The sequence below is a fragment of the Tupaia chinensis genome, unplaced genomic scaffold, assembly GCF_000334495.1.
Source record: "Tupaia chinensis unplaced genomic scaffold, TupChi_1.0 Scaffold000094_1, whole genome shotgun sequence".
NCBI classification, from domain to species: domain Eukaryota; kingdom Metazoa; phylum Chordata; class Mammalia; order Scandentia; family Tupaiidae; genus Tupaia; species Tupaia belangeri.
In genome coordinates, this window is record NW_006159556.1 from 1,672,351 (window position 1) to 1,690,524 (window position 18,174).

The 18,174-nt window shown below is 35.1% G+C and overlaps 1 protein-coding gene across 1 annotated transcript in view; it reads right to left on the reverse strand.

Annotated features, from left to right (window-relative positions):
- Nucleotides 1-11,360: 11,360 nt before the first annotated feature.
- MMRN1 (multimerin 1) overlaps nt 11,361-18,174 on the reverse strand; it is a 65,115-nt gene continuing 58,301 nt past the window's right edge. Inside the window, exons 8-9 of the mRNA XM_006143239.2 lie at nt 13,677-13,826; nt 11,361-12,444 (exon numbers count right to left, since the gene is read on the reverse strand). Of these exons, the coding sequence (XP_006143301.1) occupies nt 12,023-12,444; nt 13,677-13,826 (572 nt within the window). The 3' untranslated portion in view covers nt 11,361-12,022. The remainder of the gene's footprint in view (nt 12,445-13,676; nt 13,827-18,174) is intronic.

An 18,174-nucleotide genomic window follows, 5' to 3' on the forward strand; every position in this document is an offset into this window, starting at 1 on the left:
AGGCAGAGAGAGAGAGACAGAAAGTAAGAAATCACCCCCCAGGGGGGATGACCACGCCGCAATCCCTTCTCCTCCGTTCTCCTCTTGGATCTCAGGCGCGCACGCACACGAGCCCAGAGTGAGTTTTAAGCCACTGGGTCCAGGACACAAACCGCGGTCGACTACATGGGAGTCCAGTGACATAGCCATTACTCTAATTGCTGGTCTCAATATAATTTATACAGTTCTTTATGGCATATTTCTGTTCAAAGTCATTTTAGTTACTTTCTTGGGTGTCATGACATATTTGTGTATACCTAAGACATATATCCATTTGAACACTTCACACATACATTGTTTTCCAAATCAAGCATTTAGTTAAAGAAGGTATAGTGGTAAAACAAGACGCTCTGTGAGGTTGATCACATGGAAAGGCTCTGGATTTGTATCTGGACACTTCCCTCAGAATGTCAGCCACATGAGTGCCATGACCTGTGGCTGGCTGAGCCCTGAACAGTGGCATAAGGACACATTGGGGTGTGCTGTCTCTGAGCCTTTCTCTGTCTCTGCTCTTGTGCTTGCTCATAAATTAATAATTTAAAAAAATACATTTTTTTCAGCCTTATACTGACCACTGGGCTAGACCTTGTAGACATGGCAAGCAACAATAAAACATCAATGTCAAGTCCCTGTGAAAGAAATATTGCCTGTTAGTGGGTATTGCTGGTTTTTAGTTAGGGCAGTTTTTTCTTTCTTTTTTCTTCATTTTCTTTTTTTCTGTAATAGCTATGCCTAAATGTAGATACTAAATATCTTTTTTAATATATAATGAAAAGCAATACATATATGGATTAAAAAATCTTTTTTTTAAGTTTTAGTAATTTTCAAAATAGGTTTGATTATTTAGAGAGGCCTATAAATTATCCTGTATTCAAAATGTCTGTAATTTTAATCACGTTATTTTAATTGCAATAGGTTGTAAATTTGCAATAAAATAACAAGACAGGAGCTTCTTGAACAGATGTTCTGTCAGCTCATGTGATTCATCGGAGACAATCTAGCATTCATCATGCTTAATCTTCATCAATTGAAATGTACTGATTTTCAATAATGTGAGCTCTGTACATTCAAAAGGCATCTTCTGATCCTTAGGAAGAAATGTATTTGACTGGGACAATTTTCATACAATGCTTAATTTATCCTGTGGATTTCTTTAGGCTCAACTGTATGTAATTTTATTTAGTTGTGTGTCTTATTCATATTACATAATTATAAAGATGATTATCTTTTTCTCAGATGTAATCTTCTGGGGGGACAGGCCATTCCATGTTTCTTTGCACATGACAAATACTTTACCTAAACAAGTAAAATATCTGTGCTTAAACTGGATATATTTTGTACATAATAGTGTTAAGTTTTTCTTTGGAGTATACCTCTTAGATGGTAGTTTAATATACCTCTTAGATGGTAGTTTACATTTATTTAAATAGCTACAGAATAAAAAATCCATATTAGCAGTAATACTTCAAAAAGGAAAATACAATTTGGGTCTGCAGCTGTACTATATATAGTGGGAGTGAATTTCATAGATAATGTAGTACTTTCTAGAGTATGTCTTAAACTATTATTATTAGTCTTTAAAAAAAACAGAGAAATATAAAAAAAATGAACAGTAGGATTACAGAACTGTGCATTCTTTAAAGAGTGGCTTAAGAAAAGGTACATAAAGGGAGAGTGGAAAGGACAAAGAAGAGAGAGCCAACAAGAGACCAAAATGAAAGATAGTCTCATACACAGAGAAATAGAAAAAAAAAATCAACAGTTAGAAAGAAGAAGATTAGGAGGAAAAGGAACAGGAGGAGGAAGAGAAGGAGGAGGAAGAAAAAGAAAATGGAGAAAGAGAAAGAATAAGGGAGAAGAAAAAAGGAGACACAGAATAATTCAATAGAAAGACCACAGGCTTTCTTTTCACTCCAAGGCCAGACTTGCACAAGATGGCATCAGAGGATCCTGCAGAGTCAAGCTGTTGGGTATTGAGAAGATGATATCCTGCCTTAGGCTTTGCTTTCACAGAAAACAGGTGGATGTGGGAGGAAAAATGAGTAGAGGTTCCTGCCAATGGGACATGGGGAGAGGCAATTAGGTCTTGGCTAGTTCTCAGGAGCTGTCGACATCATTTGTCTAAGCCTGGACCTGTCCTGTTGGCTGGGTGAATGATAGCAGTTGTGAGAGGATCCAGAGGGAAATGTGGAGAGTTACCCAGACACCCAGAACTGGTGAATCTAGCAGTCAAGGTGAAATTTAAAGTGAGCAGAAAAGAACAGAAATGATTTTTTTTTTTTTTTGCTTTGTCTTCCAACAGGATTGGTGAACAAAATGTGAGTCTTCCAAAAGATGATAGAAAATGTGTCTTGTGAAAAAACTGGATTTCAACATTTTTTATACCGAAATACTTCCTTTTTCCATGAACTTTTTTGACATTCTCTAATAGATATCTTCCTCATCTTTCCATTTATTTAGAAAAATTGTCACTGTAGCCCTGCCTGAATGATATTATAAAATATTTTAGGAAGTAAAAATCAGTATAATGTGCTTCAAATATCTCTTTTGAGATTTTAGAAAGAACCTCCTCTTTCAAACTTTACCTTCACAGCTAGTTATTGGTTTATCCATATTCTCATCTTTCCAATAAAAGATACAGGCTAAAATCAATGAAATTTTACTTATGTGAAATTTTGATTTATCTTTTAAAAGCTTTTTGAGAGACAGAGAAGTATATATTTATATGATCGATATTTGTAAGAACACATTTTATATTACAGACAAGTCAATGCAGTTTCATTTTAAAGCCACTACTGTAATAACTTTTAAAAAAATGTATATACCATTTTCTTCACTTTCAGAGCTCAGAAAACACAGAAAAAGTTTAAATGCATTTGCGGACTTCTTAATGCTTATTCAGCAGCAATGCTAGATTAAAAATTCAACAATTTTTATGGGAACTTAAGCTCTATTTATTAAGAACATAAACATTTTATCTTCCCATGCCTTTTGTTTAAATGTACAGAACTGCCTCATATGACTTCAAGGATTATGTGAAATAAACACATTGATAATTACTTTATACCACAAAATAATCCTAGGATTCCAGTAAGAAAAAAATTTATGGGGGTGGTATTTTTTTTCTTACTGCACAAATTGCAAAGTTTCAACAAAAAAGAGGGGAAATGAAAGAATATTTAATAATAAATAATTTTGGAAAGCAAGGTGGTCATCCTTGTCATTTTCCTTCGTAATTTGTGAAGCTAGTATTAAGTCACTCAAGTATAGTAACTTCACAACTATTGTCCTTCCAAAGTACAATATATGTCAAAACTTTTCAACAAACATTTGTAGATTTTTCTAAATAGCCACTAGAATAGGTTAGAGTTAGTTATGGCTTAATATCATAGATTTCTTCTGCTAGTTTTTACATCATTTATTAGATTAGAAGGAGGCTGATGATGTGGTATCAGTATCTTCTACTACTTCCATCCCATCTCGCACAGTATCTGGTCATACTATTGAATACATGGCAAAACTGACGTATTTGACTAGATTTTTCTTGCCTTTCTTTTTACCTACCCCTTTCTCTCATTCCATCCTCTTTTTTTCTTCTTCTTTCTCCTCTTATTTTTCTCTTGTCCTTGTATTCTACCTTTTTTTTTTCTTTCTCTTCCCTCTGCCATTAATTTTCTGCCAGATAGCAACCCGAAAAAAATTTATGGGGGTGGTATTTTTTTTCTTACTGCACAAATTGCAAAGTTTCAACAAAAAAGAGGGGAAATGAAAGAATATTTAATAATAAATAATTTTGGAAAGCAAGGTGGTCATCCTTGTCATTTTCCTTCGTAATTTGTGAAGCTAGTATTAAGTCACTCAAGTATAGTAACTTCACAACTATTGTCCTTCCAAAGTACAATATATGTCAAAACTTTTCAACAAACATTTGTAGATTTTTCTAAATAGCCACTAGAATAGGTTAGAGTTAGTTATGGCTTCATATCATAGATTTCTTCTGCTAGTTTTTACATCATTTATTAGATTAGAAGGAGGCTGATGATGTGGTATCAGTATCTTCTACTACTTCCATCCCATCTCGCACAGTATCTGGTCATACTATTGAATACATGGCAAAACTGACGTATTTGACTAGATTTTTCTTGCCTTTCTTTTTACCTACCCCTTTCTCTCATTCCATCCTCTTTTTTTCTTCTTCTTTCTCCTCTTATTTTTCTCTTGTCCTTGTATTCTACCTTTTTTTTTCTTTCTCTTCCCTCTGCCATTAATTTTCTGCCAGATAGCAACCAGAAGATGAAAAACAATAGACAGAAAATCTTTGAGAATTCTTTTTCTTTGTATTGATTTTGTGGTTACAATTGTAGACAAAAATAATGTTATAACTTTTAAACTATGGTGATATAAGGGAAATTAGTAACTCTGGGTAGTGTGTACTTCTCAAAGAAAATGGCAAAATAAAACTCTGTGTAATTATTCACTGTCGAAAGGGGTCATTCTTCCCAAGCTTAGAACCATCTCTGTACTTGATGAAGAAAACAACATTAATCAAATAGAGATGTTACATTTTCTCTCTCCAGTTTTTTAAAAAAAGTGTTAGAAATAGTTTTGAAATTGGTAGTTACAAATTCAGATATGAGGATACTTCAAAAACTTCTGGACAAATGACATTAACATACAAATTTATTCCTGTAAAAATGCTTTTTGAAATCCATGTATATTTTTTCATTCAAACACACTTTATGAACTTTTTGAAGACCCCAAATTTGTATCTCCATTAGAGTGAGATGAATTTTACTAGAAAATTTTCTAAGTCTTACCGATTTCTAAAATCGTATTAGTAAATTTAAGATACTTAATTATATCCATATTCCCAGCATGTTCAGTGCAATTACTGATCTCAATGATTTTTCAGTGGCTACAGAGCAAAAGCTTTATTGATAGCCAGTTGTAAGTGACCTCATGGGGTTCTACAATGCTCCATAGGCTGTCTACAGAAAGACTATAGAATCAGTTTTCAGATCACTAATGTTGTTCCATCAATACCTACCAGGTGTTTCCTTCTCCTTTTCTCTTTTTTTTTTTTAACCTTTTAAACAATGTTTATTTATTACTTCCTGAGCAAGAAAGACAGAGAAACACAGAGATGGGCACCTCCAACAAGCTGTTCATGCTGTGACTCAGATCCGGGGCAAGCATGTTCAGGGAGGTCTTGGGATGAGAACCTAGAACCTTCTCATGAGGGTCAGACTCACAGGACACTCTGTCATCTAGTTCCTACAATGTATTTCTTACATTGGAAAGGGTAAGTTATTTTGTCATACCCAAGAATGGTTTTAGGATATATAGGTGTATAGTTGACGCTGATGATTTTTTTTTTTCAACTAGATGTTCTACTTTGCCTGTACCATGTGAGGAGAAAAAACCCACAATTATACAGAAAGGCTTTAATGGTCTTTGTTCATTGTTTCCATGAAGTAGAGTTTATAGTTTGTTGCTGATAAAGGGCTCTGTGATAGGGTAAAGCCGACTGGTGATCTCTCAGTGCACTGACCACTTAAAGAAAACAGAATTAGAGTTTACGAAATAAAATCATGGTTCAAAAGACTTGATGACAAGATTTAGAAAGGGCAATGAAAGTCACATTAAAAAGATGGGCAATCTCTGGGGGGTCTTTGAATTTCATGTACAGAATAATTTCCACACTATTTAGCTGCCGAATAAAGATATTTAAACAAGTTCATTAAACAGCAAATCTACAATGGTGCATAGGAAATAGAGTTGAGTGGGGAATTGAGAGAGGGTTTGAGACTCGGAGGCATCTTTGTGGTGTATTTTTTGTTAAGAGCAAAATTACACTGACAACTCGTGGAGATTCGTACATGTGAATACAACTGAGAAATTAGAAGGAAAGCATATGAGCTTGGTATTTTTTAAAATGACTTTTGGAAAGGGCTAGGTAGTACAAAAATATAGTTTTCCTACATATGTTTTCTGACAGATTCCTTTCATCCTTAATAACATTTCATATCATCGAAATATATGTCTTTTTTCATATGTGTGATGCACAATTAAATGTTTTCATGGACATGACGGTGACAGCAAAGATAAATAAGGAGGAGTGCATTTTAAAAACATTCAGAAACTATCCGTGAATGCCTCTATTTTGGTAAAAGGAATTCAGTAAGTCCATTTCTTCATTAGCAGCCGAAGTAGGAAGAGTGGAGTAGTATTTATACAAACACCCATGCCTCTGGTGGGACTATGTAATATTTTCATTGTCGATTTGAGTGAACTTGATAAAAGTATTGATTTGATTCCCCAAAATAGGGAATCTAAGTAGGTATTCACATACAAAGAACACATTGGAAAAAAACCCACTCACTCCAAGGGTTTTTACTTTCAGTTTTTGTCTTTTTGATGTATTATCAGAAAAAAAAAAAAAGCACTTTTACTATTAACCTCAGTAAGCTTGATATAAAAAGTTATTTGAATCTAACTAATAGGGATTCACATTACAACCAGAGTCAACAAACTGATATTTTAAAAGCTATGAAAACAGTGTTTTAAAATCTATTCTAAATTTCTCAACATTCAACACTTAGTGCAACAGATTCTATGTTTGTGCCTTCCCCCTAATTTATATGTTGAAATTCTAAGCCCCGGAGACAGCAGCTGGCATGGTGGTTGTGGCTCTGGACTCCCACATTGCTGACTGTGCTTCAAGTCCTGGACCTTGCAGGTTGCTTTCTCGCTTTCCCTTTCTCTCTCTGTCTCTCTCTGGTCAAATTTTTACAATAATAACAACAACAATAATAATAAAAATAAATAAATAGTTCTTAAAAAAAAAAGAAATTCTAAGCCCCAATGATATTAGGAAGTGGGACTTTGGAAGTTAATAAGGTTTAGATGAGGTCATGATGGGATTAGTGTTTTTATAAGAAGAGCAAGAGGGACCAGCAGTTGGCATAATGGCTATGTTGCTGGACTCCCATGTAGTTGACCACGGTTCGAGTCCCGGATCCAGTGGCTTAAACTCATGCCAGGCACATGTGTGTGCATGCCTAAGATCCCAAGAGGAGAACAGAGGGGAAGGGATTGTGGCATGACCATCACTCCTGGGGGTGATTTCTCACTTTCTGTCTCTCTGTCTTTCTGGTGAGTGCATGTGCCCTATAGCAAAAACCTCTCCAAAAAAAAAGAGAGGAAGAGCCCAGAGCACATTCTCTCTCTTTCTATCCCCTACCCCATGTAAAGATCAAACAGTGGGATACAGCCTTCTATCTTCTACAAGCCAAGAGGGCCCTCACCATCCTCTGTCACTTTAATCTTAGACTTTACAGCTTCCAAAATTTAGAGAAATAAATGTCTTGTTTAAGAAACCTAGTTTATGATATTTTGTTAGGGCAGCCCAAACTGACTCAGATACTTGGTATCTGGCAAATGTTTTGACTAAAACTTGGGCTTTGACAGATCATGAAGAAACCCATGAATAGAAATAATAAAAACTCTGAAGTTTGGACTTTTTCCAGAACTTTAGATTGCTTAATTAGGATGTCAGCCCCCAAAAATGAATACTACATTGTCGTTGTTTTCTCTAAACACCAATGCAGTGGAGCTCATTGATAATTTTCACTCATCTGTGGTAAAAAGCACTCCAGGGAAGGTGCTTAATAACATTCTCAGCGTCTTGATGAAACTGGGTGTGAAACCACTGGGGCAGCACACACTTCTGTCCTAGACAGGGCAAGAGACTAGATTCTGCACTCCAGGAAGGATCTGTATTTTTTTACTTTTATGTGTCCCATATGTGCCCTACCATGATATGTGACAGGCAAAAATAATAAATAATGATGGAAATTTTGCTACAATAAAATGTGCCTTTGATGAAGACAAAAAATACAACTAACTTGTTTCCAATGTGAAAAATCTGACACTAATAAACCACAGCAAAAATTCTAAAATGATTTCAAATTGTCTACCCAGCTCCTTCAGAGTTGAATGACAAATTCATAACAAAAATCATAAGTTGTGTGTTGTGAAATGTAACTGAATGTATATATAATGCATAAAATAGAAATGTTTTTTCATATATTATTTATGTAATATATGTTATACATTATGTATATATAAATTAGATTGTCAGAAAAGTCATGACCTATTTGTTTTTTTAATGCAAAATACATCATGACTTTTCTGACAACCCAATATTTATATGAATTCTACCATATGTAAACATATTTCATACATTATATAAATTGTGAAGATTTGAGTTCATAAATTTATATATTGAAATAGAGAAGCCACCAAAAGAGTCCCTTCTAAAACATTAAATAGGTCATCAACAATCAGTATGGCTTATTTTAATCATTTCTTAATTTCTAGATGATATTAGCTGATTCTTCTAAAATGAGAGTTTTGATTGGTGAAATAGAGTGAGGAAGAATAATTTTAGACACACTTGGCTCTGATTATGAAGTCTTTCATTCTTGGGATGACCCACAGAGTGGTCGTGGAACTTTGGTTAAGTGTGCAGATAGGGCGATTATTACAGATCCATTTCCCGTTCTTACAGAACTACCCAAGATTTTGGTAGTATTAAAAACTAGCATAAATTTAGGCAATGTATTTCAAGTGCTGCATTTTTCTACACTAACTTATTTGGTATTTATTTTTAAATTGTATGTTATATGACTTATAATGCTCTCATAAAGTAGATCTTACTAATGAATGAATGAATTTGAGATTGTTATCAGTACTTAGGTCTTGGTATACTCTAAAGCTTATTAGGCAGGAAGTTCTGGTGAGAGAGAAGGATTCTGAAATTGAATCTACCACATAATATCTAAGATAGTTGATTACCTGCATAAAAAAAAAATCAAGAAAAGTACCAATGCTGTATTTTTTCTAGATGGATAAGTTTGAATGTGACAATTAGAAATAAATTATTGAAATGTCTTACATTACATTTGAGTGACTTTTAAAAATAGAGTCAAATGAGTTCATGGCAACATAAATATTACAATAGCTGTTGGTTGGCATTTAGTGGCAATTTGTTATTTAATTATGTATTCTACAAATACATATAAAAATAAAGAATAAGGGGCAATAGGTGGCATGGTGGTTAAAGTGCTAGACTCCCATATGGCCGACTATGGTTTGAGTCCCAAAATTGGTGGCTTGCTTTCTCACTTGCCCTCTGTCTTTATTTCTCTGTCTCTCTGGTCAAATTAATAATAATAATAATAATAAAATTAAATAATTATCTAAAATTTTAAAATAATAATAATATTGATAATTAAATTCCTAAAAAACAACGCATTACTTAGGGCTAAATTTTCTTGTTTATGCAATTAGGAAATCAATAAATTAAATTAAGAGTTGCAATGATGAAGACTGTCAAATGACTTACTCCCTTCTGATTGGGTAATAGTAAAGAAAAAAAATACATGGAAATCACTGAAACAGACATTGAACAGTATATCTGATCATCAAAAACTACACTTAATCTATGAGTACTTGAAGAAATAAAAGAAAATTTGGATGATAGTGAATTTATAGGCAGGGACTCAGGAAGTTACCAACACTTTGCAAATGTTTTTGAAAATGACAACTTTATACCTAACAGGGTAGAAATGGTCAGTCATTAGCCTCCAGTTTACAGCTCCTAGGTCATACATAGTCTTCCCTGGCAGCCGGAATTTAGTACTGAACAAGGCTAAGGCATGAAGCCTTGGCTATTGGACTTAACATGGGACATTCTGATAGACAAAATTCCCTTGAGGGTTCCCTGCACCACTGGCCAAGGTTTGTCAGCCTGCTATTTGAAATCTTCCTCCATGTAATTACTGTGAGACTCAGAGGTGTTGTAGTGTGTTCATTCCTTTTTGTTGCTTGGATATACTTTATTGTATGGATATATAAAAGTCTGCTTAACCATTAGTCTGGTACTAGACATGTGGGTATTTCCCAGTGTTTGGCTGTTACATATAAAATTATTATGAGCATTCATGTACAAATCTTTCTGTGGACGAACACTTTCAAGTTTTGGTAAGTGTGAAAACTTTCCAGATTTCACTATAAAAGGGAGATACCACTTTCACCTTCGAGATTGGCAATATTTTAAAAATTATGATTTTTGGTGAGGATGTGTGAAAAATAGAGAATGCTTTTTCATATTGGTGAACCTTCAGATTCGCATAAATATATATATATATTTTTTCGCTATAGGATGCGTGCGCTCGCCAGACAGAGAGACAGAGAGTCAGAAAGTGAGAAATCACCCCCCAGGGGGGATGGCCACGCCGCAATCCCTTCTCCTCCATTCTCCGCTCGGGATCTTGGGCATGTACGCACATGCGCCTGGCCCGTTCATGTCCGGGACATGAACCCAGTCGGCTACATGGGAGTCCAGCGACATAGCCATTACGCTAACTGCTGGTCCCTGGCATAAATGTTTTTAAGGGCAATTAGTAGTATCCATCAAAGTTGAAAACGATGTTTATCCTTTGTTTCAGAAATTCTCCATCATTTGCTGTGGTAGTGGGAAAATGACTTAATCTCTATGTGTCTTTGTTCCTCACGAACGGAAGGATGATAATATGTGAAATGTATTTCACAGGTTAATACATAATTCATACAGTTATAGTGAGCATTAAATAAATTAATTCATTAAAAATACTTGCCATACCCCAAATTTATTATTATTTTTACTGTTACTTAGGGGAATATGTTATTTAGAAGTACTTTGTCAAGTATGTATGGAATGTATTTTTAAAGATGTTCATTACAACAATACTGTTATAATTTAAAAAATGAAAACAACCTGTGTGCCCAAAATCCCAAGAGGGGAATGGAGGAGAAGGGATTGTTGTGGCTATCCCCTTGGGGGGTGATTTCTTACTTTCTGTCTTTCTAAAAAAAATAAAAACAACCTAAATATACATTGATAAGAAATTAGTTAAATATCTTTTGGTAGATCTGTGGGAATCAACAGAGACTGATGAATGTGAGTTCAGAGAAAGAAATAGTCTGATTCCAAGTCTAGCCTCAATCCTTCCAGGCTGTGGGCCTTAGTTCATTCGTTAACCTCTGTGTGTCTTAGTTTCTATAAAAATAATGGTAATGGTACTTACCTTATAAGGGTTATTATAAAGAATTAATGAGACAGTATAATCGAATTGTTTTGAAGAGAACCAGGGTATAGTGAGCATCATAGAAATAACAGAATCTCACCGATGATTACTTGCTCTTTGTAAGAACAGGAGTCCATCCACATTACATCATAGACAGACTCATATTACAAAAGAGTTTATTTTCCTCCCGCAGATGTCGCGTGAAACAGACAGGTAAACGACCCACTTATATGTCCTTAAACTTGAAAACAAATGTCCAAACGTGTCATTCTTTTATCTTCTAATTATAGGAAGAGGACAGTAGTTAAGATAATTGCAAGTGTTTTCTTCAGCTTTCTTAATTTTGATTACAGATGAAAATTGTAGTTTCTAAAATTGATCAACTCAACAGTAAAGACTAGAAATAAAAGTTATAAAAGCATTTTTTGGTCTTGGAGTCATTTATTGGCATCAAGATCTAAGAAATGTATACTTTATATTTATATGCACAGGAAATAACAAAAGCTAAGTGACTCCTGGAATACTGCTGTGAGTGATAATGTTGCCTGATTGTCATTTTTGAATATTACTCTATGAAGAAATGACTTAAAATGAAGGAACAAAAGTAATGCATTTTCTTTTCTGTGACACTAAATTACTTTAGGTTCAAAAACTCCTTCTTGTACAGGCTATCTAGAAGATAGGCAAATAATTTTATAAAATGAACAAAGGTACAGCTTTACTCGGATTAAAAAAGAAGCTGGTTTACATTTGATGTAAAACAAAACAAAACAGAGCAGATGTGCATGTGAAGATAAACACGAACACTAGCTGCCTCTCAGGAAAGGTGGTAGCCTGTCTTTCATAGTAACTCACGTACGATATAACAAGTAACCACTAAATGTAGTAACAGGAGGAAACTTGGCTGGAATTGTCCCTTTTACGAGTCGCAGCCACACTTCCTGCCCATAATTTAATTCTAACAAGGCATCCCCAGTTAAAACCCTATCGCAGTGGATTTCACTGTTCATATTTTCAGACTCAAAGGTAAGCTTGTCTCTACCATCCACCACTAAAAACCCAGAGACATGAGCACTAAATGACTCAATGGTATACTTGAAAACATACACTCCAAGATACGGAACTCTGAACTTCCCAGTTCGTGGGGTATAGGAAGCGCCATAATTGACATCCAAATTATTAAACAGGATAGGACCAGGTGTCGTCATTCCATACGTGTGAGATGCAAAAAACGCTACCATCGGTGCATATCTGTAAGAGCCCTTGGAAAAATCTGTTAGAGGAAAAAAATGGCAAGAGTGAATTTTCATGTTTTTATCTTGTTTTGTTTTTCCTCAAATCTTATCGTTTTACTGCAGTTACAAAAAGGCTTAACAGAAGGAAAAAAGTACTCTATCAAATTTAACAAGAGTATGTATGTCCAATGCCTGTCACTTCTCTCGACTGAATATCATTCAGTCTCTCAAAGCCTCAGTTTATCCATTTCAATCAGGATAGAATAAAAATAACATTTGATACTTCCCCTCCATAAATGCCTCAACGGTGAATTTGCATGTTGCTTTGATCTCCCCAGAGATAAAGGAATTCAAAGCACTCTATGATTATTATGGTGTGCCAGAATGTTTTAAAGCCCCTTGCAGGAATTGAAGCTGACATGATGTAGAAACAATTTTTCCAGCACCTTGTCAAACAGTTTCTAGAGGCTAAAATGGAAACCAAATGAAGTCATATTCACGATAGGAAAGTAGACAAAAGCAATTTTCTGTGTAATTAATGCCAAATGTACCCACAAAGGCTGAGATATAAAAATAAACTAAAAAATGTATGACTTGCTATGCAGCATATTAAGAAAAGCCTGATTTAAAATATGGGTTTTTTTGTTGTCATTAAAGAGAAAATATCTTAAATGCTGCATATATTTTCCTGTAAAAAATCAGAAATGGAGTGCTCTTGAGGGCAATCTAAAGCAACCAACCCTTATTAAATCAAATAGACAAAAAAAAGGTACCTTATTTTAGTCCATATATTTGAGCATGTTCTAACAATCCTCACATGGTCAAAATGGCACTAGTGGCTTAAAATATGTTCCTAAACGTGTATTAAAGCTTTATTAAATGACCATCTCTGACATGCATCAGAGGTGTATTTTTTACAAGTTGCTTGACCAAAAAATTTTTTTAAAAAAAAGCATGTATACATGCATCTGTATTCTCCTTTAAGGTCCACAAGGGGAAAAAAAAAGTGGGGAAAAGGATTCGATTTTTTAATAAGCTGCCTCTGGTATCCCAACATTGAACATTTCAACAAGTACATGTAAATATGAATTCACTGGACAAAAAGGCATTTCCACTTGTACACCAAGTACATTACTTCAGAAGTTGAAGGAATTAATCTTCATGTGGACACAGATTAAGCAGGCTTAACTATTCATTCATAAATACTCTCAGAAGACGTGTCTGTTTATGACATTGACATACACATCGAAGGACATGCGTACTTTTTTACCTGGGGCTAATGCATTTTCTTCTACCAGCTTGACAGTGCAGTTGTCACCAGTGAAGGGATGTCGGCAAGCACAGATAAAGCCAGTCCCTCCACTTATACACGTGCCTCCATTCTGGCATGGGGACCTACTGCAGCCAGGAGACTCTGTAACTGAAAGAGAATCAAGATAAAAGAGGATGAAGTGACCTATTTCCTGTTGGTCTCAGATCACAGTATGTAGCAGAATAGGAAAACACTGAACTTGAAATAAGGAAAATGAGTTTTTAGGGTCAGGGCACTTGTCAATGTAGTCATAGGATTTCCTGCACATCCCATAGTTCTAGTCTCCCCCTTCGCCAGGAAAGGGGCTAATTCTATAATTCACTGCATTTATTTCTGTGATAATGTTAAGATTTTGGTCAACTGTTAAGATTCTGGTTCTAGTTCCATGTATATTTGAAACTAGTTCATGATAAAGCTAATGGTTTGAAGCATTGGAGAAGAAAAATGTTCATTGAACATACGGCACTGAGAAAATTGTACTACAGAATTTCACATTTACAAAAATACTAAATGTAAAAAGAAACTCCTAAGATTACATTATAATCAAACAAAGGTTAATACCTTTGCAGAACTTGAAAATTTTGAAAATCTCTTTTAAAGCAAAACAAAACAAAATCCAGAAGCCGTAAGAGAAAACAGATTCTCGTGTTTGATCACCTAAGAATTAAAAATGATTTGCTATGAAAGATACCATTATCAAAGTACAATGATAAATGGCAAATTAATAGCAAATGTTTCTAACAAGTATAACAATCTAATGACTAATATCCATAACACATGAAAAGCTGACACATTCCAAAGAAAAAGAACATCCTGCCCTAAAACAAATGAAATGAACAAGTGATGAACAGATCACCGAACAAAAACTCACTAGAAATTTTAAAACATACTCAACTTCACTAAAGAACAATTAATTTAACAGCAAAAACATTTTTATATCAGAGTCCAACATTTAAAAAGATAGAAACTATTCAGTCATAGCCATATGAGGAAAAATGAACCTTACACAATTTTAGGTTAGAGCTTAAGTTGTTAGAACCTTTTAATACAACAACCTGACCATAATTATCAGCATTAAAAACATTCATTTAGGTGCCACCGGATAGTGTAGCGGTTACATTGCTGGACTTCTACATGGCCCACCACAGTTCGAGGCCCAGACCCGGTGGCTTGAAAAATCACTCCAGGTGAGTGTGCATGCATGCCCAAGATCCCAGGAAAAGAATGAAGAGAAGGTATTGCAGTATGGCCATCTTCCCTGGATGATGGGTGGGGGGATTTTTCACTTTCCCTCTCACTTCTTCTTTCTCTCTCTGGAAAGCACATGCACTCTATCCTAAGGCAAAAACCTCTTTAAAAAAAAAAAATTTAATTTACTTTGACCCAGAAATGTCTCCTGGAGGAATATATATACTTCAGACACACTTGTCCGCTTATACAATAATAATTCTTCAGGGATGTTCTTTTGATGTCTTTGGCATCAGGGAAAAATCTAAATACTAAATGACCCCTGATGTGGTACTTGTTAAAGAAAGTATAATATATTCTCACTAAGGAGTATTAGACAGCAGTGAAAGACTGAGGTTAGATTCCAACACGTCTCATTTGCTAACGACAGCAAGTTATGTTTTGCACCTTTCATATAGGATAATTTTAATTATTTAGAAAGCTCAAATTATAATTCATAATATATAATTTACATTATTATGTAAACAGAGAAAAAACTGGAAGAAATATTCTTGCCAGCGGCAACCATGGTGCCATCTTGTGGCAAAGAGTGTAAATAGTTTGAAATTCACTCATTTCAAATTACTTGTCTGTTGATGATTTTTTAAATTTGGAGATAGTTGTTTCACTTCATTTTTTTCCCATTAAATGGGATTATAAATATTTTATGTATATACTGTTTTATATCTTTATGGGTGAAATATAAAATGTGACCAAACTGCAAGCTTGTATGTACTATTAGAATTTTTTTGCAAAGAAAATACATTACTATGTTACATATACAGACAGAAATTAACTTCAGTTGTTTTTACATATTCTCTGTAACATTGTGTAAACTATTATACTCACCAAAAAAGTATGAAAAACATTACACATATGTAGTCTCTTTTAACAAATGTTTCAAACTGGTCCACATTTTTAAAATATCACTTCTTAAGTGTGAAAATAGGTTATCAAATCCTTTCAATTGCTGTTGGCTATCATTGTAGAGCTTAGTCCATTACTTGATAACTCTAAATATATCAATGTTTTTCTATTACCTGAATAAATATGAATTCTTTTTAAAATTTGTTAAAGAGGTTTTTACCTAGGGCATGTGTGCTTGCTGGAGAGAGACAGAGACAGCGAGAAGGAAAGCGAAAAACCACTCCCCAGAGGAGGAGATGGCCACACCACAATCCCTTCTTCCCATTCTCCTCCTAGGATCTTGGGTACGCATGCATACACACCCAGCGTAAGGTTCAAGCCTCCAGGTCCGGGACTCAAATCACAGTTGGCCATATGGGTGTCTAGCAACATAACCCTACACCATCTGCTGCCCCATGGGGTTGCTGTTTTAGAGACATGGCATCATCTTGTTCTTTGAGCCATTTCAGAGGGTGCCATTTTGCCCTTTTTTCTAATTCTTTGCAGTTCCTTCATCTGGAGGAGGGGTCCACTCTAGTCTGATTGAGGGCCTGCTCCTTCTCTCATGGCTATAGTAGCCCAACTTCTTTAGATGACACACAGTTCACTTGTGGGATCTCTCTCATGATACTCATAGATTATCTCTCCAGGCTGTCCCTTCCATTTTCTCCCCCTACTTTAGTTTACCTGCTCTGCTTAGGTTTTAAATTCCTTCTTTGTCTTTCTTGCTATTTTAGTAACTCTGTTCTCCAAGTCCAGGCCAAACCGATTTTAGTACCTAAAATCATACCCATGGTACCCAGAACTGAACAGAATATACAACAGAGTCTAAGAAGAGCAGGTGATAGTAACAATTGCTAGTTACTCTTGCTGAAATGAACTCACACTTCTGTCAACATGACATCAGTACTAAGTGTTCACTGTCCACTGTGCGTTCACAGCACGCTGTGTCAGAACAGATCCTCTGGGTTCGGATGTCACTGAGTCTCCATAATCCCATATGTGTTTAATTTATTTAAACAGAAACTCACAATTATTATTGATAATAATCTTATTAGATGTGATAATAATCTTATTAGATGTGAGTTACTATCTCTATCCATAGAAACCAGGCACTATTTTAATCTGTATGAAACATTTTCTCTCCCCTCCCAACTTGTTATCATTTCCAAATTTATGTCTCATGCGTTCATCCAAGGCTTTGGTAAAAATACTTACTGGATCAGTGCAAGTACAGAACATTATCACAGGCTACTAAAAACTGTTGGCACCGATCTGCCAATTGATGTGTGTGTACTTTGTTACATAATCAGTTACAATCTACTTTTGTACATCATCTGACTCATATCTTTCTACTTCTTTATTGAAATACTTCAAAATCAGTTAGATGCCTTTATAAGGACCTGCTCAGATTAGTGTTCAATAAGCCATTTGTTCCTGAATTAACAAAAATTAAGCTCTCCTAAAGCATCATTTTCTGTTTGACATTTTCCTTCATCTTGGCCAGTATGGTTAATTACTCCAATTCTCTCAATTACTGCCTGAGGTTCTGACGTTCTCTTATTGAACTTATCACACACGACTGTAATTGCTCTTGTGTCCTTCTGGGTTGCAACTAGAGTGTGAGCCTCAGTGAGGTCAGGGCTCAGGTCTCTTAAACTTTGTGTCACTGCTGATTAGCACAGTGCCTGCCATCCAGAAAGGGCTGAAGTTTTTTTTAAGGATAAATAAACAGATTAATGGAAAGTTGAAGAGATGATCACATTCTTATCACCTTTATCCTCCCTTCCCAGTTTCTCAAACCATGCCTACAGTTGGACGCTATGACTTCATTAGTCTGCTTTTTTAGACATGGAATTATTTTAAGCTAGATTTGTACAACTTCTCTTCTACCTTGGGCTTTAATAACCTCTCAGACCCTGTCTGGTCCATTTATTTTCTTTGATGGAGATCAACTCAATTAGCGGAACAATTCCACCAACTCAAAATTCTACTGTCTTGTGCAAGTTGCATAACTCATCTTTCAATATTCATTTCTCTGTTCCGAACATGACGAAAATTCCTTTCCAATTGTCTTAGAACATTTCCTAAGTCTCCATTTGTTCTGGTCTTTGCTTTCTGGACCTCATATGTGTTCTAGTGACACTATTAATCCTACTTTCTTATTTCATAAATGTTCATGTTCAATTTGAACCGAGCAGAAAACTCCTTACATTTTCAAAGCATCCTGCTGTGCTAGCATTTGCTATTCTTTATTACAATTACTTTCTTAACATAGGACCTCCACGAGGAAAGGCACCATATTGAATTGTCCACTCTATGT